Source organism: Cherax quadricarinatus, chromosome 32, assembly GCF_038502225.1.
Source record: "Cherax quadricarinatus isolate ZL_2023a chromosome 32, ASM3850222v1, whole genome shotgun sequence".
In the NCBI taxonomy this organism is placed as follows: Eukaryota; Metazoa; Arthropoda; class Malacostraca; order Decapoda; family Parastacidae; genus Cherax; species Cherax quadricarinatus.
Window position 1 is genome coordinate 36358586 of NC_091323.1, and position 24055 is coordinate 36382640.

At 38.9% G+C, this 24055-nt stretch overlaps 1 protein-coding gene across 1 annotated transcript in view; it reads left to right on the plus strand.

Moving 5' to 3' along the window:
- Snx17 (sorting nexin 17) overlaps positions 1 to 23405 on the plus strand; it is a 31275-nt gene extending 7870 nt beyond the window's left edge. Inside the window, exons 6-11 of the mRNA XM_070090713.1 lie at positions 909 to 1071; positions 3257 to 3381; positions 9173 to 9254; positions 11617 to 11901; positions 14812 to 14910; positions 22749 to 23405. Of these exons, the coding sequence (XP_069946814.1) occupies positions 909 to 1071; positions 3257 to 3381; positions 9173 to 9254; positions 11617 to 11901; positions 14812 to 14910; positions 22749 to 22925 (931 nt within the window). The 3' untranslated portion in view covers positions 22926 to 23405. The remainder of the gene's footprint in view (positions 1 to 908; positions 1072 to 3256; positions 3382 to 9172; positions 9255 to 11616; positions 11902 to 14811; positions 14911 to 22748) is intronic.
- The last annotated feature ends 650 nt before the right edge of the window (positions 23406 to 24055 follow it).

Genomic DNA, 24055 nt, shown 5'->3' on the forward strand with positions numbered 1-24055 from the left:
AGGTCTTTGGAGAAGTATGGGACAAAGTTGATTCCTCTATACTCTTTAAATCTACTCTGACTTAATTTTTTTCTTGCCTAAACCTTGTTTATTTTTGTTACTATCATCACTTTGCTCATTTTTATGTTCACTTAATTTTCTTTCACACTCTCCCAAAATCTTCCACCAATCTTTTGCAACTTCTCTTTAGAATCTCCCTAAAAAACTGTCATTGGCAGAGTCAATGTGACTGCTTCCACTTTGCATCACATTTATTATCTTTTAATCCTGCATCTCTTCCCAGCACTCTAGTATTCACTTCTTTTACAATCCCATCAATAAATATATTAAAACAACTATGGTGACATCATACATCCTTGTCTAAGACCTTCATTTACTGGAAAATATCCCTTTACCTTGTCTTCTGCATACCCTAACCTGAGTCATTTTTTCATAAAACTTTTTAGTGACCTATTACGTATTACATTCATTTGCACCATCTGCCACATTGCTCTTTATCTGCCTTATTATGTGCTTTTTATAAATCAATAAACACAACAAATAGTTCCTTATCTTTATTGAAATATTGTTTGCTTACATACTTCATTGTAGAAACTTTGTCTACACAATCTTTATGAAAATCCTAAATCCTCTGTATTCATCTTGATTCCTATTTTTTGTCTTTGAATAACAGGCCTTTTATAAATTATATTTGCTTGGGTTTTATTACATTTCTTATTACATTTGGTGATTAGGGAAAATAGACAGCATGGCTAATGAATTTGATTGAATATTCTCTAAGCTTCTGCAGTATAAATGCAAGTTTGTTAATGAATGGATTCTTGAAAGATATGAGACAAGGGAATACTGTACATTCTTTTCACTAAAAAAACAGGAATGACATTAATAAAAATCCTTTAAAATTTCAGTTACTGGGACTCTTCCATTGATCTTGAGGTGATGGGAGACCGTGTTGGATTGAATCTCCTATATGCTCAAACTGTGCAGGATGTAGAGCGAGGCTGGATCTTAACGAATCGTGAAATTCAGAGACAGCTAGCAGCACTTCAAGCTAAGGGAGCCAAAAAAGAAGTTAGTATATACCAGTAATGTTTTGTTCAGCATATGTGGCTCTGCTTGCTAAAGAAACCTTGTCTTTTAAATGCTTTAGCAATTCAGATTTCTTGGTCTTCCAGAAATAAATACTGTTGCATTGTGTTTTCTGAGGGAAGGAGGGGCAGGGGTTATCCCATGAAGGGCTGGAGGGAGGAGGCAGGGAGATTCTGAGTACTATGAAGTTGGACATTCAACAGGCTTTTGTGAGTATGTTAAGAAGTGAGTGGAGGCAAGTGGGTTTTATGGTTTGGCATGTTGTTAGAGTGTGAGCAAGGTAACATTTATGAGGGGATTCAAGGAAACCTGTTAGCCGAACTTGAATCTGGAAGTGGGAAGTACAGTACCTGCACTCTGAAAGATGGTGGGGATGTAGCAGTTCAGAGTGTCATGAGCTGTAATGTCAGCATAGTTCTTTGTAGATAGTGATTGAATGAATGATGGTTAAAGTGTTTCTTCTTCTTTTTCAAGTCACTGTACCTTGGTGGGAGATATCTAGTGTGTTAAAAAAATTCATTTCATATTCTCTTTTAACTCAACATCCATCTCCCACCAACTTGGACTTTGTTAATAGAGTAAACCCTTGATATAATGAACTAATAGGGGAATTTTCCCAATGTCTGTTAAATCAGAATTTAAAAAAAAATAGCAAAAGAATGGACTGAACTACTTCACTGTGCACCTAATATAGTACTGTATATGCAATTTACAGATACAGTGCAATGAACATTTAAATAAAGGAGTTAACTAGTAGATTTTGCCCATAATTTTGGAGGTGACTCATCCTCGAGCTGCGAATAATAAAAAATTTTGCACATCTGAATTACCGGTATTTAAGTGTTTTTTTACCCCATCCAGTATCCTTAAATGTTTCTCATTTCTGCTTAATATTAACAGTAAGAAGGGGGAAAATGACAAATTTGGAATGAAATCCTATGATTATTTTTCAATTTAAGAATTATGCACCAAGCAAAGAGACATTGGTCACCAAGAAAAAACATGAATAATCAGAGTCACTCATTAAATGGTCTTCAGTAAAAACATTGTTTTACTGAAGTACTCTGGGATTACATTGGTTATGAAACATTTGAATTCCAGAGTCTGACTGTGCATTATTCATGATGTGTCCACTCTAGTCCCCATTCTCTCATCCACAGTACTTTAACTCTTGTGCAAGTTACTATATAGTCATGTAATGTTGATTAGGTATCCCTTCTACCACTATCATATGCCTCTTCTAAATCCATAAATGCAACAAACAGCTCCTAACCCTTATCTGAGTATTGTTCACTTATGTCCTTTACAAACACACATTCTCTTCCCTTCCAGAATATATTTAATTTCTTTGCAGCCCTGCTGTACACTTTATCAGGTATATGGTACTTAGCAGATGTCCCCATTTCTTTTATATAAAGGAATTATGCACGCTCTCTGCCACTCCTTAGACACCTTCCTTTATTTCATGCACATTATAACTCATTTCTCTGTATCCTTCATACTGCTTCTCTAACTGTAAAACTGAGAAGCTGTATATTCACAGGAGTTGTACTCACAAAGTTACGTTTGCAAAGGTTGAGACTCTGCACCTGGCCTAATCTCTGAACGTCAGAATTGGCAATTATTTGCTGGTTTCTGGCATCTTGAGCTCTATCCTATTCTGGCATCAGTATTTTTTTTATTTTCATACCAGTTGTCTCTCTCTGAGGTAGTGTAACCTGAAAAAAAAAAAAAAAACACTCACCATCACTGTCTTGCCAAAGGTATGTCGATATTACAGCTCAGATGCTCTTCCAGACTCGGAATAATATATTAATATCTTGTTTTTAGGCTGTTAGTGCCTATCTCATATTTATGTCAAAGTTGCAGCTGAAAAGAAAATTTACTGGAATGTTTTTTCCAGACTGCAGCTCTGTAACATGGGAGTCATTTACAAAATGGGTTTCACTTCATGCAAATTTTGCTTAGCATCACTCTTTTTATTTAAAATATAAAATATTAGTCAGAGTCTGTCAGTAACTTGTAAGATTTTCGTGTTTCCCTTAAACTTCTTTTTTCAATAATTTTTAATACTGCAGTATTTTAGTACATATGAAATCACAGATTGCTTTGTTATAGTGTGCTTTAGTAGATATAATAGATTTTATAATAGATTATCTGATTTCAGTACCTGGACCTAGCAAGAACACTCAAGTACTATGGATACCTACAGTTCCAGCAGTGCACCTGTGATTTTCCCAAGCCAGGCACCCCTGTCTTGATTTCTGCTGGCAACAGAGAGCTTAATTTCAGGTAGGATTTTTTTTTTCTTTCTTTCAACAAACCAGCCGTATCCCGCCAAGGCAAGGTGGCCCAAAAAGAAAAACGAAAGTTTTTCTTTTTAAATTTAGTAATTTATACGGGAGAAGGGGTTACTAGCCCCTTGCTCGCAGCATTTTAGTAACCTCTTACAACACGCATGGCTTATGAAGGAAGAATTCTGTTCCACTTTCCCATGAAGATAAGAGGAAATAAACAAGAACAAGAACTAGAAAGAAAATAGAAGAAAACCCAGAGGGGTGTGTATATATATGCTTGTTGGTTTAGAAAGACACATAAGCAAACACTATGACATATTTATTAGAAAACATTTCGGTGCTGGGACCTTGATCACTTCTAACATACAGAGGTAGAAAGACATTATATATATATAGGCAGAGAGTGAGGTGTGAGTGACGCATGTGACCTGAGGAATGTCATGTTGTGGTGAGGACGGGTAGACGATGAAATCATGTGACTCCTGTGTTGTTGGGTTGGTGGTGCTTAAGTATCATGTATGCCAATGTTTTTGAAATTTTGTAGTTTCCGGTGTTGTGTTCTATAGTGTCGGTGAAGGCGATTAGTGAGGCTTCTAGGCACCGTTGGCATCTGAGGTCTGCTTCGGTGAGAACGAGTTGTGCCTCATTCCAGTTCATCAAATGCCCCGTGGAGTCTCTGTGGAGGACACAGGCGTACCTTACATCGACTCTGTTAGAGGCATTTCGATGCTCATTCAGGCGGACTGCAAGATCTCTGCCTGTCTCGCCTACATATTTCTTGGGACAGAACCTACAGGGGATAGTGTAGACGCCTGCTGTAGAAGTTAGAGGTGTGGGGCTGAGTTTCGTAGTGAGGTCTTTGATAGATGATGTGTTTATGGTGGAAACGTTGATGTTACTCATAGCAAGTGCCCGGTGAGTATTCGTGGCAACATCACCACATGGGAGTACTATGAACTGCTTAGGGGGCTGTTCCATGGGCGGTTTGTTGAGGATAGCTTGTGCCTTGAGTCTGCAATCTCGGATGAAGAAAGATGGGAACTGAAGACGAGTAAAGGCTTGTGTTATGTAAGTGCATTCTTCTTGTAGAAAACAAGGGCTGGAGATGTGAAGAGCTCTCAAGAAGAAGCCAATGAGGACTCTCTTAGTGCGGGTGTCTTGGTGTGAATAAAAGTGTATAAGATCGTCCTTGTTGGTAGGTTTTCTATACACTTTGAAGAGAAGTTTGTCACTGTCGGGAGATCTGCACAGTAGAACGTCGAGGAAAGGAAGTTTGCCATCATTTTCGAGTTCAAGTGTAAACTTTATTGATGATTCAACTGCATTGATCTTGTTGAGAAGGGCCTGGATATTGAGACGTCTCGGATAGAAAACCAATATATCATCAACGTATCTTAGCCAGGTAAAGGTGTTGGGAATGAGGGTGCTGAATTTCTCTGTCTCCAGGTTTTCCATGAAGAGGTTGGCAAGCACAGCACTGAGCGGGCTGCCCATTGCCATCCCAAAGCACTGTTTGTAACAGTTGTCCTGATACTTGAAGAAGTTGAAATTAACACAAAGTTCCACTAGATTGATGAAATCTAGAAGAGGTAAAGGGAGGTCGTGGTTTTCAGTGAGCCTCTGTCTCAGAATGTTGATTGCAGCGTCAGTACGAACGTTGGTGAAGAGGGCTGTGACATCGAAGGAAGACATGCTTTAGTTTTTGACATTCAGGTTGGAAATTCGGGAGAGAAGGTCACCTGAGTGTTTGAGGTGGGCTTGACTGATGGTGCCCAGAAGTGCTGAAAGGTATTTGGCAAGGTGGCCGGCTAGTCTGTGTGGTGCACTCCCTATGCCCGAAGCGATAGGCCATAGTGGGATGCCAGGTTTGTGTGTCTTAGGAAGGCCATACAGGCGTGCTGGTTTCGGTTGACCTGGTAAAAGTTTAAGTAGTTTTTTGCCTTGTTCTGATTTTTGTGAGATGCTACGAGCTTTTTGAAGAAAAGTCTTGGTACTTTGAAGTAGCACTGATTCTGATACAGGCTGGTATGTGTTGGCATCATTGAGAAGATTTAAAACTTTATTGTTGTAGTCGACAGTGTTGAGTAACACCACACCACCTCCTTTGTCAGCGGTTGTAATGACGATATCATCGTTGTTGGCCAAGTCCCTGAGTGCTTGGATATATCTTCTGGGAATGACCGGTCTTGAAGGCTCAGTAGCTGCAGCAGTGATAATTCCTTGAACAAAGCCTTTTTGAAAATCGGAGCCTCCAAAAGGTTGGTTCTTGGTTACCATATCCACCAGATTATGTTTCTTGTTGATGCCGGTAGTAAACTTGAGCCCTAGGCTGAGGGCTTCTGTCTCGGTGACGGTTAGTGTATAGGAAGATAAGTTATTTATGATTTCTGGTCATCCCATTTAGCTCCATTTGCTGTGGGAGCACAGGTCTTGTAGTTTTCGTGATAGCTTCAATTTCTGTTGGATGTTGGCAGTGGTAATTTGGCTGAGTATATATTCTGCAGTTCTTCTGTCAGGAGTAGGAAGTGAAGCACGAATCTGAGCGGCACGTAATGAGGCCTCCTTCTGAGCATGTCGCAGTTCATCAGAGCTTTCTCTAAGGTAGGCATAAACAGCAGGAGAGAAAGGGTGTCTAGTTGTGGTCAGTTGTCGAGGAGTGGACCGTGGTACCACCATCTCAGCAAGACAGTCTTCTAGGAAGATGTGTCGGTTCTGAAGACTATTAGCTTTGAGTACGAGAGAAAGGTATTCTCTGTATGCTATGTCCATAGTGTGTTGCAGTGTCAGACAAGGTGGTATAAACCTTGGTAATAAATACCGACAAGTTGGTTTAGAAAGACACATAAGCAAACACTATGACATGTTTATTAGAAAACGTTTCGGTCCTGGGACCTTGATCACTTCTAACATACAGAGGTAGAAAGACATTATATATACAGTGGACCCTCGCATAACGTTGGCATCACATAACGTTAAATTCGCATAACGATACTTTTAATGCTAACATTTTCCTTCGGATAACGTTAAAAAACTCGCTTAACGATATTCGTTCTCGGGTACCAGTTAATATCATTATGTGAGGGTCCACTGTATATAGGCGGAGAGTGAGGTGTGAGTGACGCACGTGACCTGAGGAATGTCATGTTGTGATGAGGACGGGTAGACAATGAAATCATGTGACTCCTGTGTTGTTGGGTTGGTGGTGCTTAAGTATCATGTATGCCAATGTTTTTGAAATTTTGTAGTTTCCGGTGTTGTGTTCTATAGTGTCGGTAACGGCGATTAGTGAGGCTTCTAGGCACCGTCGGCGTCTGAGGTCTGGTTCGGTGAGAACGAGTTGTGCCTCATTCCAGTTCATCAAATGCCCCGTGGAGTCTCTGTGGAGGACACAGGCATACCTTACATCGTCTCTGTTAGTGGCATTTCGATGCTCATTCAGGTGGACTGCAAGATCTCTGCCTGTCTCGCCTACATATTTCTTGGGACAGAACCCACAGGGGATAGTGTAGACATCTGCTGTAGAAAACTTTCGTTTCTTCTTTTTACTTTTGTTTATTTTTTCCGGTCACCCTGGCTCTGTGGGAGATAGCTTTGTGTTCAAAAAATAGTAATAATAATAATCACTGATATTTCTCAAAGCCTAATAGATCATTGAGGCTGAAAATTGCATTCTTGCAGGGTAGTAACTGAAAAAAAATGGTTAATTACTGAATGCGAGTGAACTATTTATAGCATCTCTTTGAAGAATCAAATTATTTCCAAGAGCTCTGATTGAATGTAGTTTTATTTTATATGTCCTACTTAGGGATCAGTGATGGAATGTGAATTTGATGCAAAGTAATTATCAACACTGCTTCTCTACTTTGTCATATTGTGACATGGAAATGTGCACACTATTCTAGGTTTTTGGATCTCTCATAGCAGAAAATTGGTTTTCACCTTACTTTTCCAAAAGTTTCTTATTATTTGGTTACAAATAAACCCTCTCCATGGGGAAGTGGAAATGAATTCTTCCTCCATAAGTCATGCGTGTCATAAGAGGTGACTGAAATGCCGGGAGCAAGGGGCTAGTAACCTCTTCTGTATAAATTACAGTACTAAATTTGAAAAGAAAAACTTTCATTTTTTCTGTTTAGGTCTCCCTGCCTTGGTGGGATATGGCCAGTGTGTTGGAAAAAAAAAACTTGATTTAATGGACCTGAATTTAGAGGATTTGTAGTATGTGTGACAATATCCACTAGATCAATTGATTTGGAAATAATAGACAAAATCCTTAAGTTACAGAATTGTCTATTATTGTCACGATCAGAGCATATAATAATCTAATCTCGACGCATCATTGTTACCATTACTATTCACTCACTCTTCCCTGTTAGTCCCTTAAATCAAGAACTTTCAACACTTGTAAAATGTATGTAAAATGCAAAACTTGTTTGTTTTATTGTTGAAAAATGTAAGTGAAAATGGTGATACAGGCCTAGTAAACTGAATAAATACAGCATGAAAAATTTATTTAAATAAACTTAAAAATAATTCATTTTTTACCCAATAGTTTGTGAAATGGTATTGTTTATTATATCACAGTACATTTTTACAAGTTGCATGTATTACTGGTGTTGCATATTATCACTTACTGATAATCTTTTGTTACATATCTGAAACTAATTTTCCTTTATTGATACATTACAAAGTTTAACTTTATGTATACAGAAGTTTGTATAAGAAAACTAAGTGAAATTTGTTTTTTACATACTGTTCTGTACAGGGATATGCAACACCTGATTTGTTTAAAAAATCTAATTGAAATGCCAGGCCTTCCCCATACAGCTGTAAACAATATCTCACCTGCACCAAAGATGTACTGGGGTCCCTACTATTGGGCTGGTTCTTGCCACTGGGTTGTAAATGGTACCCCACTTAACAAAATGTCAATACTCCTTCAGGAGCCAGTGACAGGTCACCATTTGGAAAAGCCCCATGTCAGGACTGTTCCTGGCAAATGAACTGAAACACCCTAACAAATTTGTAAATATTCAGCTAAATGAGGGCAGTACAGAGCTGGATTTACCTTCTTCTGTTACCTAGTCAGAGTACATAATCCCTCCTCAAATTGAGTTGTTGAAATCTTGCATAGTTTTTAATAGAACTTATAATAATGATCATGCTTCATAGGCCTTCACTAACAATTTTAAGTATCTCAGCTTCTACAGAAACAAGCTTCTATGATTGTTTAGTTGCTGAAATAAAAACTTACTGATCCAACAGCATCAAAACATTATTACCACCCTCGTCTTTCATTCTGCACCACTGGTAAAATGGAGAACTCTGAGGACTGACAAGATAGTATAGCACTGTACATTTAGGTTTTGGTATGTGGATGCATGTTTGTTAGAATTTGGATTATTTTCATATTATAACTTTGTATTTAAAAAAAAAAAAAACTTTGTATAATTTTGTACACAGTTGGCAGTTATATTCAGTAGGTTTCTCCAAGCTTTCACTGAGTTACATGCAGTAAAAGTCTTTCTATTGCAAGTATGGAGAGTTTTTTTTTTTTCCCTTACCTGCACGCCCCAAGGTTACACACATTTGTACTTGTGAACAAAACACTTGGGGAACCAGTTCAGTTTTTACACCTGGCAATCTGCAGTTAGGAATTTTCCTGTATACAGTACTTTTGTTTTCTATAGGAACACAGACTCTGTGTTATGAGCATTTCATTTGTCAATTGGAGCACTAGTAATGCTACTCATTCATAAGTTTAAAAAAAAAAATTCTCTTTTAAGAATTGAGTGTGAGGATGGGTCGGTGAAGGAGGGCAACTTCAAGGTGACTCGGATGAGATGTTGGAGAATAACAGTGCAGCAGGTGAGCACATTATCCATGATGTAAGTGCATATAATATATTTTGAGTGTGATAAATGGTTTTGAAAACCAACAAGTTGAAGATTGAGACACTTATGCATCATATGGGAATCTTTATTGAAAAAATGTTTCACCACACAGTGGCTTCATCAGTCCAATACAAAGTATTAGTTTGTTGTTATTTTTTTTAATACATAAACTGTCTCCCACAGTGATAGGGGTGACTCCCATACATACTTACCCTCATTTTCAATCTCTGTCTTTCCTGAAATATATGCTCACATCACAGTTCAAGTGGCCTTCCTAACTGCAACATCCTCACCCCTCCTTCAGGGTGTAGACACTACTTCCCTCCTCCAGAATTCAGGTCTGGTTACCGGTTTTCCTTAATCCTTTCAGGGTCCGTCCCGTAGATCTACGGCTTTACGTTCAGGGTCCAAACCGTAGATCTACGTCATGAGCTCAGCTCACTCTGATAAACTGTGAGTGGTACATTTGGGCCTAGATATGACAGAATACATCTATGTGGTATGTGTGCACCACGTAAAACAGATCCTGCAGCACACTGTGTATAATGAGAGAAAAAAAACTGAAATCATGATTTTTCGATTAAAACAGCGACTTTGCAGTGTTTTTTCGTATGTTTTTTTATATTTGTATTTGCGATTTCTTGGTCTCATTTGATAGAATGGAAGACATATTACAGAAATAGAGATGATTTTGATTGGTTTTAGCACTGAAAATGGCTTGAAACTGAGCTCAAAGTAGCAGAAATGTTAAATTTTTGCCGATGTTCAAAAGTAAACAAACGACCTCACACGTCTAATACACGCCAGCTGGTGGGTCTAATATGCATTCACAAATATGGTGATGATATTTATACAATTATTACGGTATTGCATAACAGTAAATCTTCTATTTTTTGGTGTGAATAAAAATTCATTATGTGAATAAAAAATCAAAATGGAATTTATTTGTAAAGCCTCAAAACGTAACTAATGAACAGAGGAAATGTTAGTTCAGTTCCAGGAATACCTACATTGCTTATTCTGGACCCTATTTTGAAATGGGAATATTTTGAACTTTGTGTTAAATTGGCCAAATTAACAATTTCCGATCACTTTAATTTGTAATTGAAACAGTTGACTTTGTGATTTCTTGTGCTTAATCAATAGAATAGAAGTAATACTAGTGAAATAGCTAAGAATTTGGTTGACTGGAATAATGTAATTGGCCTAAAATGGGAGTCAAAGTTGGCAAAATCGCCAATTCGTAAATATCGCCGACATATCAAAATTCGCGAGAGCATAATTTTGCCAATTTTCCATCAAATTTCGTACTTTTTTGTTTTATTACCTTCACAAAAAGATTCTCTACCATTTCATAAGAAAAAATAACAATTTTTTTTTTTTAAATTCTTGGACACTGGGGCACCACTTCAGATTTGGGCCTTGGATCCTGAAGGGGTTAACCCTCTTCATAAGTATTAACTTGATTACACTCCAACAGCACGTCAGGTCACAAAAATCACTTGCCTCCACTCACTCTTGATCTGACATGCTTAAACAAGCCTGTTGGATGTTCAAGCCCCTAGTACTTGAATCCTCCTTTCTCATCTCCCTCTAACCCTTCCTGGGATGACCCCTATTTCTCCTTCTCTCCATTCCAGATTTATTTTCCCTCCAAAATAATTCTATCTTTTAAGTACCCAAATTGCTTCACCTCTCTTGAATTATAATTTTGGTAGCCTCCTTCCAGTTTCCATGCTCAGAATTCTCTGCATAATATTCATAAACCACATTGCCCTCAAACACATCTTTACTGCTTCAAGCCTCTCCTTGCTGCTGTGCTTAAAACTCATGTTTCTCACCCTTATGATGGTGTTAGTGTCATTATACTGTGGTACATTTCCCTTCAAGCTTCCATGGATAAAGTTATTTGTCTCCACAGATGCTACAAACTACAACCCACCTCCCCCCTCCCATCTTCTTTTGTCTGGTTCATCTTGTCTTTCAAAAATCCATTTGCCAATAGGCTCATACTTACAAAATTATTATTTTTATTATTTTTTTTTTAAACTCAACTGCCATCTTCCATCAGGGTCAGTGATCCCCCCCAAAAAAACATATTTACTAACAGTTACTTAGTTTCCATCTTTTCGAGAAGTGATACCTTAACAAAGTCCCATTTCTTTAATTTTAGAGCTTGTCACAATACAAAAATATTATATGTTAGTAAAAGGACACATGTGCAACCAATGCAACATTTTATTGTGGCAACATTATGCTCTCCAGGAGTTTTGTTTTATTTAAGCATCATATCATGGATACAGAGTATGACTTAAACTGTTTCTCTCCACCACCAGCCAGTAGAGGGCTCAAATAGCAGTAGCAGTAATAGCTCTACTGGCAACAGCAGTAGCAGTACCAGCAGCACTAGCAGCAGCAACAGCAGCAGTAGTAGAAGCAGCTGCAGCAGCCTTGAAGGGGGTCGTCATGTTAACTTGGAACTCTCTTTTGAGTACTTGATGAGCCGTGAGGATATGCGCTGGGTGACAATCACCAGTTCCCAAGCTGTTCTCATGTCCATGTGTCTCCAGGGCATGGTACAGGAGCTCCTCACTCACAAACGTGGCCGCAAAGTTAGGACAGTAAGTTATTTCTTTTTGAGCGTGTTGAACTCAAGGTTGAGAACATGGGGGTTCACTTGAACTTCCGTATATTGTGCTTGTAATCTGAAGAAGTGTGACACATGCATGGAACATTGTGAAATCCTTGGAACTTTTTGAGACTAATGTTTATTTGTGGGTCAGATGTGTAGTACAGTGGAACCTCGGTTTTCGTTTCCCCTGGTTTTTGTCGAATTCGGGTTTTGACGACTTTTTTCGTCAAAATATTGTCCCAGTTTTCGTCTGCCATGCAGAACATGTCCATCTGCCCTTGCCCACACAAAGTATCCCACGCACGCATTTTGTAATAATCCATTGTTCTTTGTGCTTGGTTATTGAATGCGCCTGCTAAATAAGCCACCTTGGGGGCCAAAGAAAGTTCCGAATGCCAGCCCTTTGATAAAGAAGGCGAGAAACACAATAGAATTCAAGAAGAACTTGTAGCAAAGTATGAAAGTGGAATGAGTTGCAAAGTTTTGTGGAGAAATATCACTACCACACTGTACAAAGGTAGAAGTTGGTAGTGAGAAGTACAGTGCTTGCACTTTGAAGGAGGGGCTTGGGATATTTGCTGTTTGGAGTGACATCTGAACTGTCATATGTGTGTGCATCTGCAAAGACAGTGATTATGTGTGAATGATGGTGAAAGTGTTCAATGACAATGAAAGTGTTTCATTCCTTTTTGGGTCACCCTGCCTCGGTGGGAGACAGCAAGTGTATTGAAAAAAAAAAATAATAGTTCATGATTGACTGAAACTGCAGGAAGTCATGAAAAGGCTTCAGGAATGGTCAGGCTAATGGTATCTTGAGATCAGTACCAGCATGCAAGGTGACGGCTAATGAGCTGGACTTGATATGCTGGAGTTATTCTACCACCTGGATGAAAGAAAACCTTATGGTAAGAGGCTGGAATCCTTGTACCTATTGGATGGGGATTATTTTATGGAATTGGATCAAGAAAATGACCAAATGGCTTCCCAAAGCAGACACCAATGATTTAACATCTGTGACATACGCTAGACTCGTAATTATTCAGAACATTGTAAAATAAATTATCAATCTTTGAGTACACAGAACTTGTCTAAATGCTGTACATAATGAAATGCAAAAACCAGAGTTGGAAGGCAAAAGCTGTAAGGAAAGAACAAACTACTTCACATCATGATTTGAAGACCATAGGTCAAGTTAGACACAGTTATGACACAAATACTCTGGGAAATAAAGTATAATTTGGGTATAATAAGGACACTTGGCAAAGTGTGCCTTTATTGTACAGTGGAACCTCAAATTTCGAACTTAATCCGTTCCAGGAGCTAGTTCTAAATTCGAAAAGTCTGAAATTCGAAGCAATGTTTCCCATAAGAAATAATGGAAATACAATTAATCCGTTCCAGAAACCCAAAAATATTCACAAAAAAAATACATATAGTCTTTAATTATGTATAGTAATGTAAAATAACATTTTTACTTACCTTTATTGAAGATTGGTGATGGCATCTGGAGGATAGGGAGGAGAAGAGAGGGAGTTGGGGTTATTGTTTGGAAGGAGAATCCCCCTCCATGAGGACTTCCGGTATCAAAGCCCTCTCTGGGGTTGCTTCCCTTCTCTGTATTTTAATGCCACTAGAACCAGCTTGAGAGTCATTGGACCCCAGTCTCACAAAATAACTGTCTACAGTTCTCTGCTTCTGTCTCACAAAATAACTATCCACAGTCGTCTGTTTCTGTCTCACAAAATAACTGTCCACAATCGTCTGTTTGTCTCACAAAATAGCTCCACAGTCATCTGTTTGTCTCACAAAATAACTGTCCACAGTCGTCTGTTTGTCTCGCAAAATAACTGTCCACAATCGTCTGTTTGTCTCACAAAATAACTCCACAGTTGTCTGTTTCTGTCTCACAAAATAACTGTCCACAGTCGTCTGTTTCTGTCTCACAAAATAACTGTCCACAGTCGTCTGTTTCTGTCTCACAAAATAACTGTCCACAGTCCTCTGTACATCCTGGCAAGCTCAACAAGTCTCACTCCAATCTCATACTTCTGTATTATTTCCTTCTTCACATCTATGGTGTTTCTCACTTTTTTTACCACAGGGGTACCGCTTGCAAGTTTCTTTGGGCCCATGGCAGCTTATTTCACAGCTCCACAAGCACTAAACACAAATAATCGTAAAATGTGTGAATGAGATTGCAGGTTAGTGTTCACTTAAGCATAAACAAAGCTAGACTGCTCACGGCGCCTGCGCGGGGACGCGGACAGAGCAGGCCAGCGGACAGGTCCCGTACCCGGCGGTCCGGAAATAGGGGCGCGTTTGATAATAGGGACACAGTTTGTCCGAAAAAATGGTCTTATTTTCGAAACGTTCAATATGTGATACGTTCGATTTTTGAGGTTCCACTGTACAGTGTTTTGTACCATTTTCTTCAAATTTCAATTTTTTTTTTTCTCTAAAAGACACCCTTTTCTTCAATACTACAGAAATGGTCATGCTACTGTGTGACCATTTTTATTTCATTACTTTGAAATGTATGAAAAAAAATAGCTAAGGTTATCTTTATATTTTAGTCATCCTCAAAATGTGAAAGGAAGGGAGGAGGGGGATTAACCATAAGATTTCTGATCAAGCAGAGATGGGCAGAGTCAACGAAATCCTTCAGGTGACAGTTGCTAGTTATATATATATGGGTCCTGGGTAAAAGCATTATAGTTGTAGTAACAATTTTGAAATTATATAGTGTGTTTATACAATTCTTTAAGTGCATTATGATATAATTTTATGTTTATATAAATGTGTAAATGTTCCATATTATGGAATAAAATCATTATCTTTAGAAGTAAATAATTCTTCAGACACAATTCAAATTTTTTTTTGTTTTTTACCTTTTCTCTAGCCTAGCGAGCGAGTTCGTAAGGGAAGCCTGTCGTACATGCGGCGAGACGGCAGCAGCACACAGGTTACTCTAAATCACACAGGAGAGAGTTTATCACTGGTAAGATGCTTTTTATTATTAAAATACAGAAACCCTTTTGCTTCATAACTTGAAAGATATTTTTTTTAACATGCTGGCCATCTCCCACCGAAGCAGGGCACCTCCCCCCCCCCCCAAAAAAAAAAAAAAAAAAAAAAAAAACTTTCACCATCATTCACATTATATCTGTCTTTGCAGAGGCGTGCAGATAAAATAGTTCAGATGTCACCCCGAACAGCAAATACATATCTCAGACCCCTCCCTCAGAGTGCAGGCATTGTACCTCCTATCTCCAGCACTCTCATCTCCAGGACTTAAGTCTGGCTAACCAGTTTCCTTGAATTACTTCACAAAATATTACCCTGCTCACACTCCAACACCTTGTCAAGTCCCAAAAACCATTAGTCTCCACTCCTATCTAACACACTAACATGTGCCTGCTGTATGTCCAAGCCCCATGCACACAGAACTTCTTTTACCCTCCCCCTCCATCCTTTCCTAAGATGACCCCTAATCCTCCTTCCCTCCACTACAGATTTATACACCCTCCATGTCATCCTATTTTGCTCCATCCTCTCTAAATGACCAAACCACCTCAGCCCTCAGAATAATACTTTTAGTAACTCCATGCCTCCTCCTAATTTTCACACTGTGACTTCTTTGCATAATATTTATGCCACACATTGCCCTTTAACACAACACCTCCACTGTCTCCGGCCTCCTCCTTGCTGTAACATTTACAACCCATGCTTCACACCCATATAAGAGTGTTGGTACCATTGTACCCTCATACATTCTCTTCTTTGCCTCCATGGATAATGTTTTTTGTTTCCACAGATGCCTCAGTGCACCACCCACCTGTTTCTTCATCAGTTCTGTGGTTTACTTCATCCTTCATAAACCCATCTGCCATCAAGTCTACTCCCAAATATCTGAGCACATTCACTTCTTCCATACTCCCTCTGTCCAATCTGATATCCAATTTTTCCTTTCAGTTGTTTGATACCCTCATCAACTTACTCTTATCTATGTTCACTTTCATCTCTCTTCAACACACTGGCCATATCTCACCAAGGCAGGTTAAGGTATGTAGGAGAGGATTATTTACAGTAATAACAGCAGTAATAATAATAATAGCAATAATAATAAATGTATGAAAGAGGGGAAGGTACCTAGGAATTGGCGGAGAGCATGTATAGTCCCTTTATATAAAGGGAAGGGGGACAAAAGAGATTGTAAAAATTATAGAGGAATTAGTTTACTGAGTATACCAGGAAAAGTGTACGGTAGGGTTATAACTGAAAGAATTAGAGGTAAGACAGAATGTAGGATTGCTGATGAGCAAGGAGGTTTCAGAGTGGGTAGGGGATGTGTAGATCAAGTGTTTACATTGAAGCAAATATGTGAAGAGTATTTAGATAAAGGTTGGGAAGTTTTTATTGCATTTATGGATTTAGAAAAGGCATATGATAGAGTGGATAGAGGAGCAATGTGGCATATGTTGCAAGTACAGTGGACCCTCAACCAGCGATGGCATCGATTAACGATAAATCTGACTAGCGATTCATTTAAACGCAAAAATTTTGCCTCGACTAGCGCTTAAAAACCCGACCAGCGCTTTTCGTTCCGTACCATACGCGTCCACTTTGGCCTGAGCGCGCCTCACTTGTCCCTTTGGTGCCAGTGTTTACAAGCCAGCCAGCCACCGCGGTCGCTTCCGAACATACAACTGGAACATTTCATATTATCACAGCCTTTTTAGTGATTGCACCTGCAAAATAAGTCACCATGGGCCCCAAGAAAGCTTCTAGTGCCAACCCTACAGCAAAAAGGGTGAGAATTACTATGGAGATGAAGAAAGAGATCATTGATAAATATGAAAGTGGAGTGCGTATCTCTGAGCTGGTCAGGTTGTATAATAAACCCCAATCAACTATCGCTGCTATTGTGGGCAAGAAAACGGCAATCAAGGAAGCTGTTCTTGCCAAAGGTGCAACTATGTTTTCGAAACTGAGTTCGCAAGTGATAGAAGATGTTGAGAGACTTTTATTGGTGTGGATAAACGAGAAACAGATAGCAGGAGACAGCATCTCTCAAGCGATCATATGTGAAAAGGCTAGGAAGTTGCATGACGATTTAATTAAAAAAATGCCAGCATCTAGTGATGTGAGTGAATTTAAGGCCAGCAAAGATTGGTTTGAGAGATTTAAGAAGCGTAGTGGCATTCATAGTGTGATAAGGCATGGTGAGGCTGCCAGTTCGGACCACAAAGCGGCTGAAAAATATGTGCAGGACTTCAAGGAGTACATAGACAGTGAAGGACTGAAACCTGAACAAGTGTTTAATTGTGACGAAACAGGCCTGTTTTGGAAGAAAATGCCAAGCAGGACGTACATTACTCAGGAGGAAAAGGCACTTCCAGGACATAAGCCTATGAAAGACAGGCTTACTTTGTTGATGTGTGCCAATGCTAGTGGTGATTGCAAAGTGAAGCCTTTATTGGTGTATCACTCTGAAACCCCCAGAGTGTTCAGGAAAAACAATGTCCTCAAGGCTAATTTGTGTGTGCTGTGGAGGGCAAACAGTAAGGCATGGGTCACTAGGGACTTTTTCTATGACTGGTTACACCATGCATTTGCCCCCGATGTGAAAAATTACCTAATTGAAAAGAAATTAGACCTTAAGTGCCTCCTGGTATTAGACAATGCCCCTGGTCATCCTACAGATGTGGCAGAGCGACTTTCTAGGGACATGAGCTTCATTAAGGTGAAGTTTTTGCCTCCTAATACCACTCCTCTCCTGCAGCCCATGGACCAGCAGGTTATTTCCAACTTCAAGAAACTGTACACAAAAGCTATGTTTGAAAGGTGCTTTGTAGTGACCTCAGAAACTCAACTGACTCTAAGAGAGTTTTGGAAAGATCATTTTACCATCCTCAATTGTGTAAACATTATAGGTAAGGCTTGGGAGGAAGTGACTAAGAGGACATTGAACTCTGCTTGGAAAAAACTGTGGCCAGAATGTGTAGACAAAAGGGATTTTGAAGGGTTTGAGGCTAACCCTGAGAATCCTATGCCAGTTGAGGAATCCATTGTGGCATTGGGGAAGTCCTTGGGGTTGGAGGTTAGTGGGGAGGATGTGGAAGAGTTGGTGGTGGAGGACAGTGAAGAACTAACCACTGATGAGCTGCTAGATCATCTTGAACAGCAAGAGGGCAGACCTGAGGAAACTGCTTTGGAGGAGGGGAGAGAGAAATTGAAGAAGTTGCCTACTTCTAAGATTAAGGAAATCTGTGCAATGTGGCTTAAAGTGCAAAGCTTTATGGATGATAATCACCCTGACACAGCTACTGCAAGCCGTGTTGGCAACCTGTACACTGACAATGTTGTGAACCACTTTAGGAAAGTCATAAAGGAACGAGAGGTACAGGCCTCTATGGACAGATATGTTGTGCGACAGAAGTCCAGTGACTCTCAAGCTGGTCCTAGTGGCATTAAAAGAACAAGGGAAGTAACCCCAGAAAAAGACTTGCTGCCTCAAGTGCTAATGGAAGGGGATTCCCCTTCTAAACAGTAAGAAGATAACGCTCTCCCCTCCTCCCATCCCATCAATCATCACCAGATCTTCAATAAAGGTAAGTGTCATGTAACTGTGCATGTAATCTTCAGTTTGTGTGTATTAAAATTAATATTTTATGTGGTAAAAAAATTTTTTTTTTTCAATACTTTTGGGTGTCTTGCATGGATTAATTTGATTTCCATTATTTCTTATAGGGAAAATTAACTTGACTAACGATTATTTTGACTAACGATGAGCTCTCAGGAACGGATTAATATCGCTGGTTGAGGGTCCACTGTATATGGAATAGGTGGTAAGTTACTAAATGGTGTAAAGAGTTTTTATGAGGATAGTGAGGCTCAGGTTAGGGTGTGTAGAAGAGAGGGAGAATACTTCCCGGTAAAAGTAGGTCTTAGACAGGGATGTGTAATGTCACCATGGTTGTTTAATATATTTATAGATGGGGTTGTAAAAGAAGTAAATGCTAGGGTGTTCAGGAGAGGGGTGGGATTAAATTATGGGGAATCAAATACAAAATGGGAATTGACACAGTTACTTTTTGCTGATGATGCTGTGCTTATGGGAGATTCTAAAGAAAAATTGCAAGGGTTAGTGGATGAGTTTGGGAGTGTGTGTAAAGGTAGAAAGTTGAAAGTGAACATAGAAAAGAGTAAGGTGATGAGGGTATCAAATGATTTAGATAAAGAAAAATTGGATATCAAATTGGGGAGGAGGAGTATGGAAGAAGTGAATGTTTTCAGATACTTGGGAGTTGACGTGTCAGCGGATGGATTTATGAAGGATGAGGTTAATCACAGAATTGATGAGGGGAAAAAAGGTGAGTAGTGCGTTGAGGTATATGTGGAGACAAAAAACGTTATCTATGGAGGCAAAGAAGGGAATGTATTAAAGTATAGTAGTACCAACACTCTTATATGGGCGTGAAGCTTGGGTTGTGAATGCAGCAGCGAGGAGGCGGTTGGAGGCAGTGGAGATGTCCTGTCTAAGGGCAATGTGTGCTGTAAATATTATGCAGAAAATTTGGAGTGTGGAAATTAGGAGAAGGTGTGGAGTTAATAAAAGTATTAGTCAGAAGGCTGAAGAGGGGTTGTTGAGGTGGTTTGGTCATTTAGAGAGAATGGATCAAAGTAGAATGACATGGAGAGCATTTAAATCTGTAGGGGAAGGAAGGCGGGGTAGGGGTCGTCCTCGAAATGGTTGGAAGGAAGGGGTAAGGGAGGTTTTGTGGGCGAGGGGCTTGGACTTCCAGCAGGCGTGCATGAGCGTGTTCGATAGGAGTGAATGAAGACGAATGGTATTTGGGACCTGATGATCTGTTGGAGTGTGAGCAGGGTAATATTTAGTGCAGTTTGGAGGGATATGTTGTGTATCTTTATACGTACGTATATGCTTCTAAACTGTTGTATTCTGAGCACCTCTGCAAAAACAGTGATAATGTGTGAGTGTGGCGAAAGTGTTGAATGATGATGAAAGTATTTTCTTTTTGGGGATTTTCTTTCTTTTTTGGGTCACCCTGCCTCGGTGGGAGACGGCCGACGTGTTGAAAAAAAAAAAAAAAAATTTCAGGGAAACCGGTTATTTTTATATAGCCGGACTTGAGTCCTGGAAATGGGAAGTACAATGCTTGCACTGTAAAGGAGGGGTTTCGGGATATTAGCAGTTTGGAGGGATGTGTTGTATATCTTTATACGTATATGCTTCTAAACTGTTGTGTTCTGAGCACCTCTGCAAAAACAATGATTATGTATGAGTGAGGTGAAAGTGTTGAATGATGAAAGTATTTTCTTTTTGGGGATTTTCTTTCTTTTTGGGTCACCCTGGCTTTGTGGGAGATGGCCGACTTGTTAAAAAAAAAAAATAAATACTGATAATAAAAGTCATGTTTGAGGGCAGTGTGTGGTATGAATATTAGGCAGAGAATTTGGAGTTGAAATTTGAAGATGGTGTGGGTTGCCAGAGTTATAATTAGTAGGCTAAGGGGAGGGTTGTTATTTGGTTTGAGCATTTAGATAGGATGACCAACACGATGTACAAATCTGTCCTGGAAAGAAGTATGGGTAGAGTTCATTCTAGGAAAGGTTTGAAGGAGAAAGAGGAATCTTTGAGTCCTAGGAGCTTGAGCATACAGCAGACTTTTATGAGCATGTTACATCAGAGTGAGTAAAGACAAGTGGTTTCTGTGTATGATATGCTCTTGGAGCATGAATAATAATAATAATAATAATAATAATACCTAGGTAGTATGTTGGTAGACAGCAACCACCCAGGGAGGTACTACCATCCTGCCAAGGGAGTGTAAAACGACAGCCTGTAATTGTTTTACATGATGGTACGATTGCTGGTGAACCTTTTTTTCTGTCTCATAAACATGCAAGATTTCAGGTATGTCTTGCTACTTCTACTTACACTTAGGTCACACTACACATACATGTACAAGCATATATATACACACCCCTCTGGGTTTTCTTCTGTTTTCTTTCTAGTTCTTGTTCGTGTTTATTTCCTCTTATCTCCATGGGGAAGTGGAACAGAATTCTTCCTCCGTAAGCCATGCGTGTTGTAAGAAGCGACTAAAATGCCGGGAGCAAGGGACTAGTAACCCCTTCTCCCGTATAAATTACTAAATTTAAAAAGAGAAACTTTCATTTTTCTTTTTGGGCCACCCTGCCTTGGTGGGATACGGCCGGTTTGTTGAAAAAAAAAAAATAATACCTAGGTAGTAGGTTGGTAGACAGCAACCACCCAGGGAGGTACTACCGTCCTGCCAAGAGAGTGTAAAATGACAGTCTGTAATTGTTTTACATGATGGTAGGATTGCTGGTGTCCTTTTTTCTGTGTCATAAACATGCAAGATTTCGGGTACGTCTTGCTACTTCTACTTACACTTAGGTCACACTACACATAAATGTACAAGCATATATATACACACACCCCTCTGGGTTCTCTGCTATTTTCTTTCTAGTTCTTGTTTATTTCCTCTTATCTCCATGGGGAAGTGGAACAGAATTCTTCCTCCGTAAGCCATGCATGTTGTAAGAGGCGACTAAAATGCCGGGAGCAATGGGCTAGTAACCCATTCTCCTGTATAAATTACTAAATTTAAAAAGAGAAACTTTTGTTTTTCTTTTTGGGCCACCCTGCCTCGGTGGGATACGGCCGGTTTGTTGAAAGAAGAAAAGAAGGATTGCTGGTGTCCTTTTTTCTGTCTCATAAACATGCAAGATTTCAGGTACGTCTTGCTACTTCTACTTACACTTAGGTCGCACTACACATACCTATACAAGCATATATATACATACCCCTCTGGGCTTTCTTCTATTTTCTTTCTGGTTCTTGTTCTTGCTAATTTCCTCTTATCTCCATGGGGAAGTGGAACAGAATTCTTCCTCCGTAAGCCATTCGTGTCATAAGAGGTGACTAAAATGCCAGGAGCAAGGGGCTAGTAACCCCTTCTGTATAAATTACTGGGTGTAAAAGGAGAAACTTTCATTTTTTCCTTTTGGGCCACCTCGCCTCTGTGGGATATGGCCAGTGTGTTGAAAGAAAGAATAATAATAATAATAATACCTAGGTAGTAGGTTGGTAGACAGCAACCGCCCAGGGAGGTACTACCGTCCCGCCAAGTGAATGTGAAACGGAAGCCTGTAATTGTTTTACACGATGGTAGGATTGCTGGTGTCTTTTTTTTTCTGTCTCATACACATGCAAGATTTCAGGTACGTCTTGCTACTTCTACTTACACTTAGGTCACACTACACATACATGTACAAGCATATATATACACACCCCTCTGGGTTTTCTTCTTTTTTCTTTCTTATTCTTGTTTATTTTCCTATTACCTGCATGGGGAAGTGGAACATAATTCTTCCCCTGTAAGCCATGAGTGTTGTAAGAGGCAACTAAAATGCCAGGAGCAAGGGGCTAGTAACCTCTTCTGTATATATTACTAAATGTAAAAGAAGAAACTTTCATTTTTCCTTTTGGGCCACCCTGCCTCGGTGGGATACGGTTGGTGTGTTGAGAGAAAGAATAATAATAATAATAATAATAATCCTCTTTATTTCTACAAGTACATGTACAAGATATACAGGCCAAGCTAACATGAAGGGATTCGGGGAGATAGGTTAATTGGACCTGATTCCTATAGGTGGGATGTTCAGTGCTTGCATTCTAAAAGAGAGGTGAGGAAGGTCATCAGTAGGTTATCACTTTAATATTTGTATTCTGGCATGGATTTACTGTTTAAATTTCATTCAATCACTAAATTTTATTGATTTCAGGATGGATCTACTCAGTCCCCAATAGGCGAGTTATCTCTGAGACGTCTGAGTGAGCGACTCAGCGACCTCAACATCCTTGACAACCGTCCGTCCGCACCAGCTAAACTCAATGGAAAAGCCGAGCCAAGCACCGTTGAAAATGATGCGTTTGATTCAATGGGTGATGATAATATATAATAAGACTATTGATATAAATAAGATTTAAACTATAGTTAGAATTGTTGATATGAAAATAAATATATTAGTAGGTATTAGGAAAAGATGAAAGTAGTTAGTATTATCGATTGATACAATGGCAGTAAGAAATAATTATCTATTAGAAGGCTATCTCATTATCTCAGAATGGAGGGTATGCTTTGAGAATGGCTTGATAGTGTGTGTGGTGCTCAGATCAAAAAAATATTTATGCATTTTTTAAATTTATTACAGCAAACATTTCTTAACATTACAGTGTGATTAAAAAATAATTGAATTGTTATTTTATATATTCCATTGCTAAAAAAAAATTTTATGCTTCACAAAAGAGTGATGGTTCTACATGTTAATGAGGATGACAGAAACATATGCTTCAGCAGGACCTATAATTAAAGTACTGAAAAAAGATGGTAATCCATGTGCTTGTCTTATAGTTCTGTCATTGTAAAATTGAAGCTCTGCAAGTACCTCTAAAACACAAAATTAACATTTAGAATACTTTGTGCATATGATTTCCCACAACTTACATTATACAAGTTGCAACAGATTGCCATTTTTTGTGTAGCAATTGAATTTGTGGGTTTTTCACATTATGCTCATTTATTCAGATTTGTGATTAATTTAGTAAGTTTATTGTACCATCATTGTTTATTTTTTTGCAAAACAAATGGTTTTGTACAGATCACTTCTTATCAAATGTTTTACATAGTTTATTTAACGCTTAAATGGTCCAAACATATATATACGTTTTTTCAACATCTGAAAGTATGTAAAAAAATGTAGATCTTCTTTTTTGTTTTACATTTGAAAACATGTAAAAAACTTTTATCTACATTTTTTTTTTTTGTTATATTTGAAAATATGTAAAAAAAGTAGATCTACTTTTGTAGCAATACGAACTTGAACGTTGATCTGTTTGGACCGTTTAAGGGTTAATAAGAAATTCTATTTGAGTACACAGGAAGTGATTTAATACTTCAACCCATACACTGGTACCACATGTATGCTAACAATAATTATGATACATATTGGGCAAAGGATCATATCAAAATATTTCTTGGGGGTATTATAGTTTTAAATTTGAGCACAAAGCATGTTGAATTATATGTGTG